Source organism: Malus domestica, chromosome 01, assembly GCF_042453785.1.
Source record: "Malus domestica chromosome 01, GDT2T_hap1".
Classification (NCBI taxonomy): domain Eukaryota; kingdom Viridiplantae; phylum Streptophyta; class Magnoliopsida; order Rosales; family Rosaceae; genus Malus; species Malus domestica.
The window spans coordinates 21,904,126-21,921,048 of NC_091661.1; the positions used below are offsets into that span (position 1 = coordinate 21,904,126).

The 16,923-nt window shown below is 41.8% G+C and overlaps 3 protein-coding genes across 3 annotated transcripts; 1 reads left to right on the forward strand and 2 right to left on the reverse strand.

Annotated features, from left to right (window-relative positions):
• Positions 1-3,338: 3,338 nt before the first annotated feature.
• LOC103429602 (lysM domain receptor-like kinase 3) lies at positions 3,339-4,958 on the reverse strand. The gene has a single exon (XM_008367771.4). The coding sequence runs from the start codon at positions 4,761-4,763 to the stop codon at positions 3,516-3,518; it is 1,248 nt and encodes a 415-aa protein (XP_008365993.1). The 5' UTR covers positions 4,764-4,958; the 3' UTR covers positions 3,339-3,515.
• Positions 4,959-9,984: 5,026 nt separating this feature from the next.
• On the reverse strand, positions 9,985-11,160 carry LOC103430173 (GCN5-related N-acetyltransferase 8-like). The gene has a single exon (XM_008368340.4). The coding sequence runs from the start codon at positions 10,859-10,861 to the stop codon at positions 10,160-10,162; it is 702 nt and encodes a 233-aa protein (XP_008366562.1). The 5' UTR covers positions 10,862-11,160; the 3' UTR covers positions 9,985-10,159.
• A 536-nt stretch (positions 11,161-11,696) lies between these two features.
• Positions 11,697-16,867, forward strand: LOC103430084 (uncharacterized). The gene is made up of 3 exons (XM_008368245.4): positions 11,697-13,448; positions 14,433-14,872; positions 15,020-16,867. The coding sequence occupies exons 1-3, from the start codon at positions 11,958-11,960 to the stop codon at positions 16,536-16,538; spliced, it is 3,450 nt and encodes a 1,149-aa protein (XP_008366467.2). The 5' UTR covers positions 11,697-11,957; the 3' UTR covers positions 16,539-16,867.
• Positions 16,868-16,923: the final 56 nt, after the last annotated feature.

Consider the following 16,923-nt stretch of genomic DNA (forward strand, 5'->3'; position numbering starts at 1 on the left):
TACTAATTTGAAAATAGTCAAATCTAAAAGGTCAGTGACCCCAAATTGGCGGCCGTATTTCAGTTGGTTGGTGACGAGGTTGTTCAAAGGGAATGATTAGTAGTCTAAATGGAACTACATCCAGTAATTGACATTCTATGCAAAATGCACTGGGAATTTTATATGATAAAACAGTCTGCTTCTGTAAGATTTTTGTTGGTGTTTCTCTACACAATCCATTTAATCGACCATTTTGTAGGTCACATGAGTATATTTCTGACACACCCCGACTGAGATCAAGGCATGCTGGTTGTCACATGAGAGTGACGTAGTCATATGCACAATGCGGAAGCAATAAAGATAAGAATTATACGAATAATTAAAAACTGAAATACTAGAGTGCACTACTAAACAGGAAGTAATAGGAGTTAGTTACAACAGTAAACACTCATAATCAGAGCATATTAAATCTAGGTGCAGTCCAGTAGGACAAGTACTAATTATACAGTACCAGGAATGTCCTACTATTATTTAGATAGGTTAGAACCGTCGACATCCTCAAGCCACCAACAACAAGCTTACTTAAAACCTGTAGGGACACAAAACAGAAAACATGAGTGGGCAAAAACAAATGTTTTACAAAATCATTTTCTTTATCAATATATCTAACCCCTCGTTGTAAAACATATATAATTTTTCCCAGAATCAGAATATAAGCATATACATAATATATATATATATATATATATGAAATCATATCAATTCAATTCATGATTCACATAATCATATTCAAATATATGTCATGCCAATATATAACAGAGTAAGCAATTCAGGTAAGAATAAATTCATAGAAATATGATATGTTAGCCGGAACCCCTGTGGTAGTCTGTACGGCTGAATTCATAGCTCAAAGTCAATCTAGCCGAAGTCACTACAATGACTTATACGACAATATACTGCACATAAGTCGGAACCACTAAAAATGGGTCTGTACGACAAGATTGGGTGTAATATAATTATGCTCAATTTTACTATCTCATAATAGACGGGCGATAAATCGCTAGTCACCTACAAGTCGGAACCATAAATAAGGTTTATGCGACAAGACTGTGCACTTAATTTGGATCCAATATGAGCATATAGTGCGGGAGGTGACATAAATAAACAGGCATGTACTTCAGATCTCTGGCTAAATCACAATCACCCTAGGTGCAGTTTTATGAGCTCAACATCAATCAATCACATATCACATCATCGATGATTCACATAGCCAAACATAACTTACTTGAACTTACATGTGCCTTCACAACACCACATCTATATATATATATATATATATATATATATATATATATATATATATATATATATATATATGCAACCATGAAATGCATATTCAGAATATAAAAGCATTTGACATATTATTTCAAAGCATACTTTCCTTAAAAATGCATTTCTGGGAAATATACCAAGTATATAAATATATACTGAAAACAAAAGCTCACTCACTGGTATGTCGACAGGTCGTAACCCCCAAGTCGCCCGTGGATACGCTTGTCCTCGGGATAAGTTTCACCTATATGCGAATTAACTTTAAAAACGTTATTTTAAAGCACATAGGCAAAACTAGCTAATAACTTCTCATACATAGCTCAAAATGGGTATATGAATATACCAACGTGACCTACACAACCTCACGAACATCGTGATATTTTTAAAATAATTTTTCTATGGCTCACGCGCCATCACGCGCGGCCCACGCGCAGGCGCACTGACGGATTCCCTAACTGCCGTTAGGGAATATTTCGTTAAAACTGACTGACGGCGTCAGCATATTCCGTCCAAACTGACGGAATATGCCGTCATCTTCTCCGACGAGTCGCCGGTCTCCGGAAAACTGAGTAAAACTTTAAAACGTCTATTCTCGCTCGTTTCTTAACCATTTTTCATGAAATTTGTACCAAAATGAAGCTAGGGACATCCACAATCACGTTATAATAGTTTTAAGATCTAAAAACTGCTACATTTTTCCTAGGGAAAGCTCGATAGTTCGGCTTACCTAGACGAGCTTCGATCTCGGCCCTCCGACGTCCATTTCCTTCCAACGAAGTACCCTGAGACTCGTGAAGACCTCCTTAAGCTTCTTATGAGCTTGAAATTTCCAAAAACACAAGATTTAACGTTTGCATGAACAGTACCCCAAATCGGGGTTATGTTTCGACGTGAAGACAAAGTTGTCATTACCTGAAAATGGTCTAGATGTGTTCCTGAGCTTGCAAGGAACACAATGGTACCTTCAACGTCATTGATCTACGAAGTTTGAATGGGTTTTGGTGTTTGTCCGTACACAATGCCGAGACGGAGAAGAGAGAGTCTGAGAGATAGAGAGATAACACGGAAGAGAAGAGAGAGAAATGGGTATGGATGTGTGTGTGGTCCAAAAATACACACCAATCAAATTTGTTTAATCCTTTTGTTCTAATTGGGTCTAATTAGTTACGAATAGAACTAATTGACCCAATTCCTTAACCCAAAACACAAACACACATCCAACGCTCAAGGTTAAATCTGTCTTTTCACAACCACGATAATTAATTCTTGGGACGGGCTGTGACAATTTCTGTGTTTATTTATCTAATCGAGAGTTAGATGGATGGTTTAGAAGCCGTTTGATAACCTTTTCGTTTTCAATTTTTAATTTCATATAAAGAAAATATTGGTAACTAACAAAAAAAATTGAAAGCCAAAATACAAAAACTCAAGAGAGTAGATTTTATTGTTTGGTTGTACTAAAAGTAATTACTAAACGAGTAGTTTTTATTTTTCAATTGAAACAGAAAATAAAATGGCTATCAAACAACTTATTAATTTTTATACAAAATAGTTAGATAGTTAACTCATTATTTATGCAAGCCAAATCTCAAACTTTTCACTTATAAAAAGTCAAGCATACCACGAGACCTCTCACCACTCGCTTTCGCTTTGCTCTTCTTTTCGTCCCTTTTCTCCACTACAAAAATTTTCCACTTACCCTACTTGTAACATATTTTAACCCTAATTGTTTTTCCCACCAAAAGAAAGGGAGATTAACCAAGCTCTTGAAGTTAAACTAAGTGTTGTAAGAGAGTAGCGTACTGAGTTAAAAAAGGCAAAACTAGACTGAAAAATCAATGCAGGACTTTAGGGTTAACACTATATACGTTCATCCGGTCATACAATCAAAATCAAACAAATAAGCGTCTGATAACTCTTTCGTTTGTTTTTTTTTTTTTTTTAGATTTTGTTTTTGGGTGGAGGGAGAGTGAATAATGGGATGGAATTAGAGAGAAATGTAGGAGCAACACATCAACCAGATCAAATTTCTGTAAATTCTTTGTTTCTATTAACTATTTAATCAATCCTCTCGACTTTGTATGTATAATTATTCACATCATCAAAATTATTTACGATTTTGATCAATCAAATCGAATGTAAAACCTCAAAAATAAAAAATAAAAAAACCAAAATCCAAATTAATTCCGAACCCCCAGAAAAAATCAGCGCGGGGCAAATGAAACCGAGATGTCGATAGGCACGCCCATCTTCTCCGCCCAACTATGCGACTCCAGAAACAGCTTCGAAACCAAACCCGCTACCCGATCCATATCCGGCCGCCTATCCGGATCCTCTTCCACACACTCCAACGCCACCAGCACCATTTTATCCGCCACATCCATCGGAAACGAGTCCTTCAGCCTCCTATCCACCCACCTCCTTACCCCGCCACGTGCCCCACTCCTCACCGCCTCCCTCGCAGACTCAATCACACTCACCCTCCTATACACGCCGTCGGCGCCACTTTCGTCCATTATGTACTTCAGCGGTTCCGCCCCGGAGATCAGCTCCAATAGCACGACCCCAAAAGCGTAGACATCGCACTTCTGGGTCACGATTCCGGTGAGCTGAAACTCCGGCGCCATGTACCCGCGCGTGCCCTCCAGTTTCGTCGACCGAGCCTGGGTCTCGCCGCAGAGTTCCGCCGTGCCGAAATGGCAGATTTTGGCGCCGAGCACGAGGTTGTCCTCCTCGGAGACGATGATGCTGGAGCTCTTGATGTGGTTGTGGACGAAGGTTGAGTCGAGGCCGGAGCCGTGGTGCATGTAATCGAGGCCGTGGGCGAGGTCGGTGGCGATCTGCATCCGGGAGAGCCACGACGATAGGACGGTATAGCTCGGGTTCTTCGGGTTGCGGAGGCAGTCGGCGAGGCTGGCGCCGGCGACGAATTCGTAAACGAGGTAGACGTAGCTGCCGGAGAGGGAGGCGCCGAGGAGCTTGATGAGGCTGGAGTGGTGGGATTTGGAGATGAGGGAGAGGCGGCGCTGGAGGTCGGGGAGGGAGATGGGGATGCGGGATTTGCGCTGGAAGATGACGGCGTCTTTAGATCGAAGGGAGCAGCGCCAGGAGGAGGAGGTGGAGGAGGAGGAGAGGCGGCCGTGGGGGAGGAAGTTGGAGGTGGCGGAGCGGATCTCGGAGAAGTCGTAGATTTGGGGGTTTTCAGGGAGGGAGGCTTTGAAGGATCTGAGGGAGGGGACAGAGGAGGAGGTGGAGGATTTGGAGAAGTTGTAGCTGGAGTTGTTGTCGTTGGTGCTGAAATGGGCGAAGGAGGGGTCGGGGACAGAGGAGGAGGAGGATTTTCGGTGTTGATTGGGGCTCTTGGGCTCAATCGCCTGCGTGCTCTTTTTGGTCCTGCACATAGGGGCGGCGCCGCTGGCGGAGGAGGTGGCGGGGGCAGCGGCGACAACCATAGCAGAATTGGGATTGGAAGAAGAAACGGAGCTGTGGAATTATGGGGGGGTTTAGAATATAAGGGGAGCGGGTGACCGAGTTAGGTCGTTGTTATCGACCACCTACGAACACGGCCGAAATTTTACGAAAGCGATGGAACTGCAAGGAAGGAAGAAAAAAAAAAAAAACTGAGATAAATGTTACAAATTAGGATGTGATAATAATTAAATATGAGCAACATAACGATCTTTGAGATCTTTGATCACGACATAAATATTTAGTTACAAAATTATCTATTGAAACATGGCGAGAAATATTTAGTCATCGATATATAATTACATCACAATGTAAATATGTACCAAGTTCACGTTATTGACAAAGAATAAAAGGTAAATTACATAGTAACCTTTTAGGTTTGAGGTCTATTTGCAATCTTATACAACATCTTTAAAACATTTCACTTTCATACCTCAAGTACTATTTTATTTCAATTTCATACAACCGTTACATTTTTCATCCATAGATCTGTTAAATGCTGACGTGGTTGCCACATATATGTCATGTGGCTACCAAATGTCTACCACGTGGTAAATAAAATAATTTTTTTTTTAAAAAAAAAAAACCTGAAATTGGAAGAAGAAAAAAAAAAAAAAAAAGACCGAACCCCTGCAACCCAGAAGAAGAAGGAGGAAGAAGAAGAGAAGAAGAAAGAGGAGGAGGAGGAGGAAGAAGAAGAAGAAGAAAAAAAAAAAAAGGGACCGAACCTAGAAGAGAAGAAGAAAGAGGAGGAGGAGGAAAAAGAAGAAGAAAAAAAAAAGAAGAAGGGACTGAACCAGAAGGAGGAAGAAGAAAAAAAAGAAAAAAAAAGAAAAAAAGAAAGGGACCGAACCCAGAAGAGAAGAAGAAAGAGGAGGAAGAGAAGAAGAAAGATGAGGAGGAAGAAGAAAAAAAAAGAAGAAGAAGGGACCGAACCAGAATGAGGAAGAAGAAGAAGAAGAAGAGAAGAAGAAAGAGGAGGAGGAGGAAGAAGAAGAAGAAGAAAAAAAAAAAAAAGGGACCGAACCCAGAAGAGAAGAAGAAAGAGGAGGAAGAGAAGAAGAAAGAGGAGGAGGAGGAGGAAGAAGAAGAAGAAAAAAAAAAAGGGACCGAACCAGAAGGAGGAAGAAGAAGAAGAGAAGAAGAAAGAGGAGGAGGAGGAAGAAGAAGAAGAAGAAGAAAAAAAAAAAGGGACCGAACCCAGAAGAGAAGAAGAAAGAGGAGGAAGAGAAGAAGAAAGAGGAGGAGGAGGAAGAAGAAGAAGAAGAAAAAAAAAAGAAGGGACCGAACCAAAAGGAGGAAGAAGAAGAAGAGAAGAAGAAAGAGGAGAAGGAGGAAGAAGAAGAAGAAGAAAAAAAAAAGAAAGGGACCGAACCCAGAAGAGAAGAAGAAATATGAGGAGGAGGAAGAAGAAGAAGAAGAAAAAAAAAAAAGAAGGGACCGAACCAGAAGGAGGAAGAAGAAGAGAAGAAGAAAGAGGAGGATGAGGAAGAAGAAGAAAAAAAAAAGTGGCAGACAGGTTTTTTTTTTTTAAATTAAAAAATTATTTTATTTGCCACGTGGCAGACATTTGGCAATCACGTGGCATATATGTGGCAGCCACGTCAGCATTTTACAGATCCATGGATGAAAAATGTAACGGTTGTATGAAATTGAAATAATATAGTACTTGAGATATGAAAGTGAAATGTTTTAAAGATATTGTATAAGATTGCAATATACCTCAAACCTGAGGGGCTACTATGTAATTTACCCAAGAATAAAAGTGTTGTGCACAAAAATATATGGAGGGAGGGGAGCAGTGTTTTGTAGAATGCCTTTTGCGGTGGCTCGGGAAAAATGACATTTTAAAGACAAATAATTAGGGGTGGGCACTTGAAACCGAAAACCGAAACCGAAACACGAATCGAATCAAACCGCACCAAACGGTTTGGTTTTGCGGTTTTGAAACGGTTTCGGTTTCAAAACCGAACCGCGGCACACAAAACGGTTTGGTTTCGGTTTTGGGTTTTCAAAACCGCACCGAAACCGAAACCGAAACCGCACTTTTTTATTTTTATTTAGTTCATTCAACTAGGTTATACTTATACATTTGGTTTTGCGGTTCTGGGTTTGCACCAAGTGGGTTTGCACTTTCAGTGACTACTTCTGTGCCGCCTCCTTGCATCTCCGCATCTGCCTTTGCGACCTGGTCACCTGACTGCCTGCTTGCATCTGCTTCTGCCTGCCTGCCTGCGAGCGACTGCTTCTGCCTGCCTGCCTACGAGCAAGTCGCGACTGCTTCTGCATCTGCTTCTGCGGCTGCCTGCGAGCGACTGCTTCTGCTTGCGATCTCACTGAGTCACTGAGTCACTGCTTGCTTTCATCTCTGCCTTGCCTTGCGACCTCACTGAGTCATTGCTTACCAGCTAATATGGTAAGATAATTTCTTAGTTATTTGTCCCCTTTCACTTGATGAGATGTTGAACAATTTCTTAAAAATATCATCTACAATCAACTCAATAAACTTGATTTTGAATTAATTATGTTTCTGCCATTGTCTATGCGTGGGTTGTGCATCACCCAAAACAGCCGGTTGCACTGTTGTTTTTGGGGCCGAAGGGTGGGGGCGTGATTTTGGGGGACAGAGGAGAGAGGAGAGGGGTTTAGGTGCAGAAGATCTGATCTCGTGATTTGGGGGAGAGAGGAGAGGGGGTTGGACGCAGAGATTTGGGGGCGTGATTTTGGGATTTTGGGGAAAGAGGAGAGGGGTTTGGTCGCATAGAGTGGGTGCATGTTTTGGGGGATTGTATCTGTCATTCCTCACGAAATGGCAGCTTCCCTTCTCAACCTAATTTCTCTCCCCCTCCCCTTCTTCTCCATCAAAACCCCTAATTTCCCCAATCTGATCTGTCCTATTTCTCAATACACCCACATTCCCTCTCAAGGCTCTAGCTTTAGCTGGCAGCAACCCAACCAAACTAACTCAAACCCTTAAATGGGCAGCCCACCCGAACCCATCACCATCCATCCCCATCTTCACCACCTACACCATTGGTCCACCGACCCACCCTCCCTCCACCACCTCTGCACCCAAACCAACGTCCAAATGCACTCTTTTGCTTTGTTTTTGGAATTCGTATTTAAGTTTGATATCTTTTTTGCAGCTGCTGGAAAGTGGTCGCAGAAAATTTCTCTTATGGGAGTTATGGAGGAGTTGGGGAGGAAGAACAGAGTATTCAACAGCTGAGATTCAAAGCTGCTTTGCTTTCTTTCTCAAGTTGAATTTTAGTAGATGTGAATTATGTGATGCGTTTTCGTGCAGTTTTTTGGTGCAGTTTTGGTGCAGTTGTGGTGTAATTTTTGCTGCAGTTTAGTTGCTGTTTTTTGTGCAGTTTTGTGCAGTTTTGGTGCTGTTTAGCTGCTGTTTTTTGTGCAGTTTTGTGCAGTTTTTTGCTGCAGTTTCAGTGCAGTTTTTTGCTGCAGGTTTGGTACAGTTCTTGGTGTTGTTTTGCTGCAGATTTGGTGCAGTTTTTGGTGTTGTTGCTGTTTTTGGTGCAATTTTGGTGCATATTCATTAATTAATATTCAAGGAAAATAAGACCATCTTATGCATAAATATGTGTATATTTTAAATTGTACATTTTTTTCTCAAAAACCAAACCGAAACCGTTTGAAACCGCACCGAACCGAACCAAACGGTTTGGTTTCATTTCGGTTTTGGCTTCAAAACCGCACCGCACCGCACCGCAAAAAGTTTCGATTTCGGTTGTGGTTTCACTCGAAACCGCACCGCGCCCACCCCTACAAATAATATCTGACCAGAAGAATCTCTCATACACTTAGCCTACCATCGTGGCGATCCCGACAATTAGCATAAATGATTACTTTTTAATACTTAATTACAGGTGATCGGGCATCTTATATCATTGATATATGATTTATATGTTCATGTTATTAAACACAAATTATTTCTTTATCTTCGACAAGGGGACTGAAATCTAACATGCCACATTTTACTATTTCGGCAATGGTATAAAACCCGCAATTTACGAGATTTAAACTCTAAAATTTTAAATACCTCTCACTTCAAAACCCAACATTTGGGTCAAGATGAGTCAGACTCGAAGAACATGAAAAAAGAAATAATCAGAGGATACTATTATTAGCATTTTAAAAATCTCATTTTGTATTCCTCACAAGAGTATTATTCTTTCTAAAATAAAAAATTTAGAGTGTTAACTGAGAATTTAAGAGTACTAATAACAATTTCCTAATCATAATAAGACTGCTGTTTTTTGTTTTCCTTTGTTTCTAATAAATAATTACTGATATTAATTTACCTTTTTTAGGAATAAAATAAAAAATAAAAGTGGAGGCAGAACTTATTTCCAGTGTGGACACGTTGTGTTCCGTCCGACCCGTATTCCTTAATCTCTCCCCAGTAAGCACGCAAGTGGGCAGAAGAAAATGGAGACAAAAACATGGGCCTACCCTACCCTACAGCAGCGGAGAAACGGAAAATTCTAAAGAAGTTTCTGGTCTCTAGTAAGTAAGAGACCATGTTCTATCTTTTTAATTCAACCAAAACAAACTTCTGCTACGTACTACGATCCAGTAACTTCTGCTATCCAGTAGAATTCCTCTTTCCTTCTAAATTATACATCTTAAACGAACCATATACGTCTTTAGATTCGATTCTCGTCAAAAACGAATTTGAACCATATACGTCTTTAGATTCGATTCTCGTCAAAAACGAATTTGAATCAAATTATTAGAAACAAATTATTACTAAATCCTACTCCTCTTTTTGGTGTTGTAGATAATATCGATGAATTCTTAAATGTCGGTGAATTCTTGGGTGCGGAGGAACGGACCAAGTCACCGTAACAGCCAACTGCGTCGTCATCACGCACCCTTTGTGTCCGGAGCTTGTAAACGGGCGTCCGGAATGAACAACTTCACCAAAACGAGGACATACGAAACCCAAATTGTAATGCCTCAGTTTTTCAGGAAGCTTTTGGATGTGCAGTTTAAACCGCTATTAATTTTCGTGTTATAATATAGGTGAACGAATGGATTGACATCACGAAATCGGAGTCTAAAATCGTCACCCAAATTATCATTTCTTGGATTAACATGTCGACTCGACAAAAACAATTGAGAACCGAGAAGCAAAATTAAACAAACACAACAACAACGGCATTCAGATGACAGCAAGAGAAATTTTGAAACTCCGAAAGGTTATGCTAGTGAAATTGAATGGAGAAATAGCAGGGTTCTACAAGCATACAGCCAGAAAATTAAAGGATTAAAACACATTACATTTCCAGTTTTTCATTTAGTTTCATGTAATTTCCTCGACTCTAAATCCAGAGAAAGAGCCATGGAAGTTACCAAGTTAGGCATTGACATAAGCATTGAGAGCGTCACCAGTGAGCCTGCAAATCCTCCACTCCTGCAAAATCTTAGCCCCCATCTCCTCGTAAAACTTGATGGCATTGACGTTCCAGTCCAGCACCACCCACTCCACTCTGCCGTACCCCATCTTCACCGCCTGCTTCGCCACCGCTGAAAGCAGCATCTTCCCCAGCCCCTTCCTCCTATAGCACTCCCTCACAAACAGGTCCTCTATGTAAAACCCTGGCTTCCCCAAAAAGGTGGAGTAATTTGGGAAAAACAGCACAAACCCAGCAACGACAGCGTCCCCGCCGTTGGATCTGAACAAATCGCGTTCTGCGTCGTCGATCGGGAGGTCCAGATTGTGGGTTTTGATGGTGGGTGGGTAGGCCGAGTTGTTGCACTGAAGGTGTTCGACGAAAGGCGTCTCAGAGACTTCGAGGACCAAGATGGTGAATGACTGGAAGGGAGGGGAGGTGAAGAGGGTGGACGAGAGGGAAGACTCGGTGGCGACGAAGAGGTCGGTGAGGCGCTCGAAGACGGCCATCTGCTGGATGAGCTTGTGGATGTGGGGGACGTCGGTGGGGTGGGCTAGGCGGATCCGAGAGAAGAGTGGGTAGCCCATTGGGGTGGAGCCTCGGGGTACGTCATTGAAGCCCTCTGGGGCTGGGGTAGGTGGCGGTGGCGGCGCGGCGGCGGCCATGGTTGCGATTGGGGATTGGGTTTTTGCCTGCTTGCTAACCGAGTAAAGTTAGTTGGCTACGGTTTTCCAGAAAACGCGTGGGAAAATGGGAGCCGTGTGAAAGTATTAGGAGCAGGAGCGGTTTTATAACTGAGGCTTTCAATCCTAAGTTTGTAAAATCCACCGACGTGATTTGCGCCACGTGTATTCTTAGTAGGAAATCCGGTGAAACTGAAAATTGTCAGTTTTGCTTGGATAATTGGATAAGATACGAAAAATTAGGGTCAATAAATTTGTGAATTGTTGATTTTAAGAAAAGTAAAAGTTTTAAATTCCCACGCAAGTTCCCAGCTGTAAACGTGGGAATAAAAATGTTGTAATTTTGAATTTGAGAAATTGAAAAAAATATATATATATAACAATGATGAGAGTCGTGTTTTTAAAAAAATATAACAAGTCGGTAGCTCAATTGACTAAAAGTTAGTAGCAGCAGAGATAAAACTTTTCTTTGAATGGCGTGGTCACTTTCAAATCCATATGCGATTTCGTTCTTATTGATAACATTTGTCTCTATGCTTGAAATTTTGACTTTTCGTTCAATTATTATTACTTGTATCATTTAACTATTGTCAAGATCATAAATAAAAATACTAGGATAAAATGTAAAAAAACAAATTCAAAAGCAGTAACTAATGCAGTGTAAACATTTTTTGGTCTCCTAATCTATATAAAATATGTTTTTACAGAACATGCCTTGGATTCGATTCTTACTGTTGATGAATCGCAACCGCCAGTGACCAGGAAGGCTGAAACTAGTCCCTTTTCTTATGATTAGTCGACAAAAAAAGAAATCTATGGGAAACATGTCAAAATTTCTAATTCCCCAATTGATTAACCCAACAATTACTAAAATTAGAAAATTGTACGACGGGGAGCCACACTCTCACTCACGCCCCTCCCTCAGCCTCCTCTACTCGAACCGGTGGCTCACCCGCCCTTCCACTCTCCGACCCAAAATTTTCCAAATTTGCCTCTCTTTTGATTCCAATTCCTCACAATTACCGGAATCACAATCCCACTGCCCGACTCTCAGTCTGATGTAAAGCTCGGCAGAAGCATGTCCGATAAGCCACCAGAAGCACCATTTCCGCTACCGCCGTCACCTCCGCCGTTAAAGCAACTCTCTCCCCAAGACTGGGAGTCGCTGATCGACGACTTCCAGCACGGCAGCGCACGCCAGCACAGATGGACCTCCGCTCAGCCGATACTCCTCTCCCTCCTCGACCAAGCCTTCTCATCCATCGCCAAGCGCGACTTTCCCCTCAAGCTCCACGTCATCACCTTCCTCGAGGAGTTCTCCGACCCACTCTTTGCCACCGCCATCGCCAACGACGCCGTTTCCGGACCAAAAGTCCTCCACCGCCTCATCGAAACCCTTCGCGCCCTGATCCAGACACCGGCCGATGGGGTCCACATCACGTTCGCGCTCAAGGAGCAGATGATGCTCTCCGTCACATCCGTCGTCGTCTCTCTCGATGACGACGTGGTACCGATCTCCACCGTCGAATCGTTGGTGGAGCTGCTTTTAACGGTGATCAACCGTCCCAATCATGGCGTCGACCGTCAGGCGCGTGCGCTGGCGTGCGAGTGCCTTCGAGAGATGGAGAAAGCTCGCCCCTCTTTGCTCTCCGAAATCGGCGGACATCTCTGGAGCTTGTGCCAGAACGAGAGGACTCACGCCGCTCAGAGCTACATTCTGTTGTTCACCACCGTCGTTCACAATATCGTTGTCGAAAATCTCAGCGTTTCGATTCTCAATACGGCGGTGCCTTTGGTACCGTTCAGCTCGCCGAAGAACGGGTCGGGTAAGGAGAGCTTGGGTGGTTTGAATTACAAGGAGTTGTTGAGGGCGATGGGTTTTTTGCTGGAATGGCCGCAAGTGTTGACGCCGTGTGCGATGGTTGAGTTCTTGGCTCTGATAATGCCAATGGCGGCAGCATTGGAGCTCCAAACTTCGAAGCTCAAGGTGCAATTTTTAGGGATGCTTTATTCGTCTGATCCTATGCTCTGTCATATCGTTTTGACCATGTTTCCGAGGTTTTGGGACGCATTTGATGGGCAAGAAGGCGACATTGCGAGGCGGCTTGTGCTGCTGTCCAAAGAATCGCAGCACCACTTGGTTTTTCGATTGCTGGCGGTGCATTGGTTGCTGGGTTTTGGTCAGTTGGTGTTGAGAAGGGAAGTAAAGAAAGTGAAGACCATTGTTGATATGGGTTTGAGATTCTATCCGAGTGTGTTCGACCCCCTCACTTTGAAAGCCTTGAAGCTTGACTTGCTTGCATTTTGCTTCGTTTGTGTTGATGTCTTGAAACCAGAGAAGAGTGTTTCGGGCGAGGATGGTGAGGTGAATGATAAGTTGGTGGTGAAGTTGTTTGGAGATGGACTTGTTTGTGTATCAGCATTCAAATGGTTGCCTCCAGGGAGTACTGAAACCGCGGTGGCATTTCGAACTTTGCATAGGTTCTTGATTGGGGCTTCGTCTCATTCAGACAATGATCCTTCTACCACTAGAAGTCTCATGGACTCCACCATTTTTAGGAATATACAGGTAGTTCTCTCTTCCTCAGTCTCCATCTACATGTCCTACTACAGATATAAGACATTAGATATGAAATTTCATATTTATGGTTGAGGATACTTTTAGGTTTAGACAACAAATTAACCCTCCCCTTAGCTTTGAGTTTGAATTGAAATATCAGAATAGCTGTTATTTTGGAAGGACTACTAGAAGAACCAAATAGCTGTTATTTGCTGATGTGATAGTGTATGCATTGATGTAATAGTTATATCTAGCAACTAAGAAGTTTCGAGATCATCTATCACAATAGTTAGTGTCTAAAATTTGGGAAAAACTGTTGATGCTTCTAAAACTAAATAGTATTGACGACTAATAAATTGACATTAGTTGCAGCAACATTGTTTCTCCTAAAAGTATTGATTTTTCATAGATTTAGGGTGATGGACTTTTTTATATGGTCTTTTCCTCTTTTAAAAGTATGAAGGATGATGTTTGTGTAATTGACTTTTCTGTTTTCCTCTATTTCTGGTCTCGCTTTGGAAGTATTTGGTCTGCTTGATGTTAAATAAAAAGTAGTTGTTAGCTTTCCCGTAACTATTTCTTGTGACTTGGTATGTGACTTGTTAAGTGGTTGAGTGATGTGGATGTGTCTTGATCAGGATGTTAGAATGCTATGAAGTGATCAGTAAAGATTAATTAACATACATTTAACGTAGCAACAAATGTGCCAGAGAAAAAAGTAAATCATTACTATTAGTGTCCGTTTGGCACATCCACCAATGATATTAAAATTGCTTAATTTCCCAAAAAATCTGATCACAAACATTTGTTAAGCTTTTATGGTCAAGGAAAAATTATTTGGGTAAGATACTAAGATTTGCTTCTTTGGTACAATTATTTTTTAGTCTCAACCATGCAATTGCTTCAATGGTCTTTAGTTCAGAGTGAAGTGGGAAAGGTGTTTTCATTCTTGTATCTGTGCCGTTTTTAATGTCTCCAAATTTCTATTTCCAGGGGATGCTGGTGGACCTGATGTTGGAGTGTCGGAGATTGGTTCCGGTGGTAGTTGTTTTGACTGATCGTTTGTTGGGTTGTCAAAAGCACCGTTGGTTGGGAGAGCGCCTGCTTCAGACGTTTGATGAGCATTTGCTTCCAAAAGTGAAATTGGATTACAGCTTGGTTTCTTTCTTTCCAATATTTAATAGAATTGCTGAAAGTGATACAATTCCTCCGCGTGGATTGCTAGAGCTTCTTACCAAGTTCATGGCCTTCCTTGTTGGTAAACATGGCCCATATACAGGACTGAGATCATGGTCCCAGGGAAGCAGAGTTCTTGCCATCTGTCGAACCTTGTTGATGCACCACAAGAGCTCTCAATTGTTCCTTACATTGTCTCGCCTTTTGGCATTTACTTGCCTTTACTTTCCTGACTTGGAGGCTCGTGACAATGCAAGGTATGATTAATAAACTTTCTTTTTCTCTTCTTGACTTTTGCTTTTAGAATCTTACCCTGTCTTTTTGTATGGGAACCATATAGAATTTTAGTAAGCTTGGCAATAGCCACAATTAGCTGATGTTGGTTCGTTATGGTCTTTCTGTAGGATCTACCTTCGGCTTCTGATCTGCATGCCAGGAAAGAAGCTCAGGGACCTGCTGAATCTTGGGGAAGAACTCAGTATTTCACCGTCTTCACATTCCAGTTTCAATGTCCAGGCTCCTCACTTTTGTCAGAGTCTCAAGAAGTCTAAGACCATCTCCTCATATGTCCACCTTGAGCGAGTAATCCCCCTACTAATCAAACAGTCTTGGTCCTTGTCTTTATCAACTTTGGGTATTGGAAGTAACGATCCTGGTTACTTAGAAGGCATCAGGGACATTGAACCCATAGTAGAGGATAGTGATATTGTTGACAGTAGTAATGTCCAGATTACACCAGAAGTTCAAAGAATTGATGACAATGGTAATGTCCAAATTATCCCAGAAGATCGAAGAATTGATCGACCACCGGAGCCATTGCGTATGATGGATTCAAATATATCAGAGATATTAAGAACATTGAGGACGCATTTCTCATGCATTCCTGATTTTAGACATATGCCAGGAATTAAGGTTAGACTATCATGTAGTTTGAGGTTTGAATCTGAGCCTTTCAATCGAATATGGGGAGTTGATTCCCCTGCCAGTGGTTCGAATGAATTAGATACCCTTCCTGCTCTATATGCAACGGTGCTAAAATTTTCGTCCTCTGCAGCATACGGGTCCATTTCATCATATCGTATACCTTTTCTTCTAGGTGAGCCCCGCAGTAAAACAAATATACCTGATCAGACCACCTCATTAGCTATTGTTCCTGTAGAAAATGGTTGTGGGAAAGAGGAAAGTTATAGAACTCCTGTAACGATTGAATTGGAACCACGGGAACCCACGCCTGGTCTGATTGATGTTTCAATTGGGACAAGTGCTGAAAATGGTCAGATAATCAGGGGACAGCTTCACACTATCACTGTGGGCATAGAGGATATGTTTCTCAAGGCTATTGTACCACCCGGCATCCAGAAAGATTCCGTACCTGGTTATTACTTAGATTTGTTCAGTGCTCTTTGGGAGGCATGTGGCACTTCCAACACTGCACGGGAGACGTTTCAGTTGAAAGGAGGCAAAGGGGTTACCGCTATAAGTGGTACTCGGTCAGTCAAGCTACTAGAAGTCCCTGCATCGTCTTTGATTCAGGCTACTGAGCGCTATTTGGCACCCTTCGTTGTAAGTGTGATTGGTGAACCACTTGTTACTGTCGTAAAGGATGGAGGAATCATTAGGGACATCATCTGGAAGGACGAGGCCTCAGATTCTTCCCTTGACATTACTAGCTCCGAGACCAATTTTGATAGAGGCCTGCTTCATCTTACATTCGGTGACGATGCAGATGAAAGGTACAGTCATGTCAATACCCGCAAAAGAAACATGGGTAGCATACTCATTTTGATATTTCTTCCACCAAGGTATCATCTCCTCTTCCAAATGGAAGTGTCCGATGTTTCAACGGTAGTACGAATTCGAACTGATCACTGGCCGTGCTTAGCTTATACTGATGATTATTTGGAAGCATTATTTTTGGCATAGGAATTTATTCATTTCTACCACGCAAGTACGTTACCTGAGGATTCTCATCGGTGCTGCTCTAAAGTCGTCGGCATTTTGTTCTATATCTTGTCTCCATATTTATTCGTACAGAGAAGGGTAAATTTTTTGGCACCCAGAGTATACTCTGCTGTAAATATTTCTCGAGTTCTTTTACCTTGTATTCTTTTGTTTTTATTGGGGGTTAAGAAATGCAATTTTGGGGCATTTTTCATTCTGTGTAGGTAGGATTTTGTTACCAAAAGATTGAAATTATTTGCAAGCTGATTCCTTCATTGCAATCAATAGTAATCAAAAGTTTGTTGCCTGAATGATTAGTCACGTGAGAAGAGAAATGGGCTAATAGAGGCGTGACATGGGAGTTCTT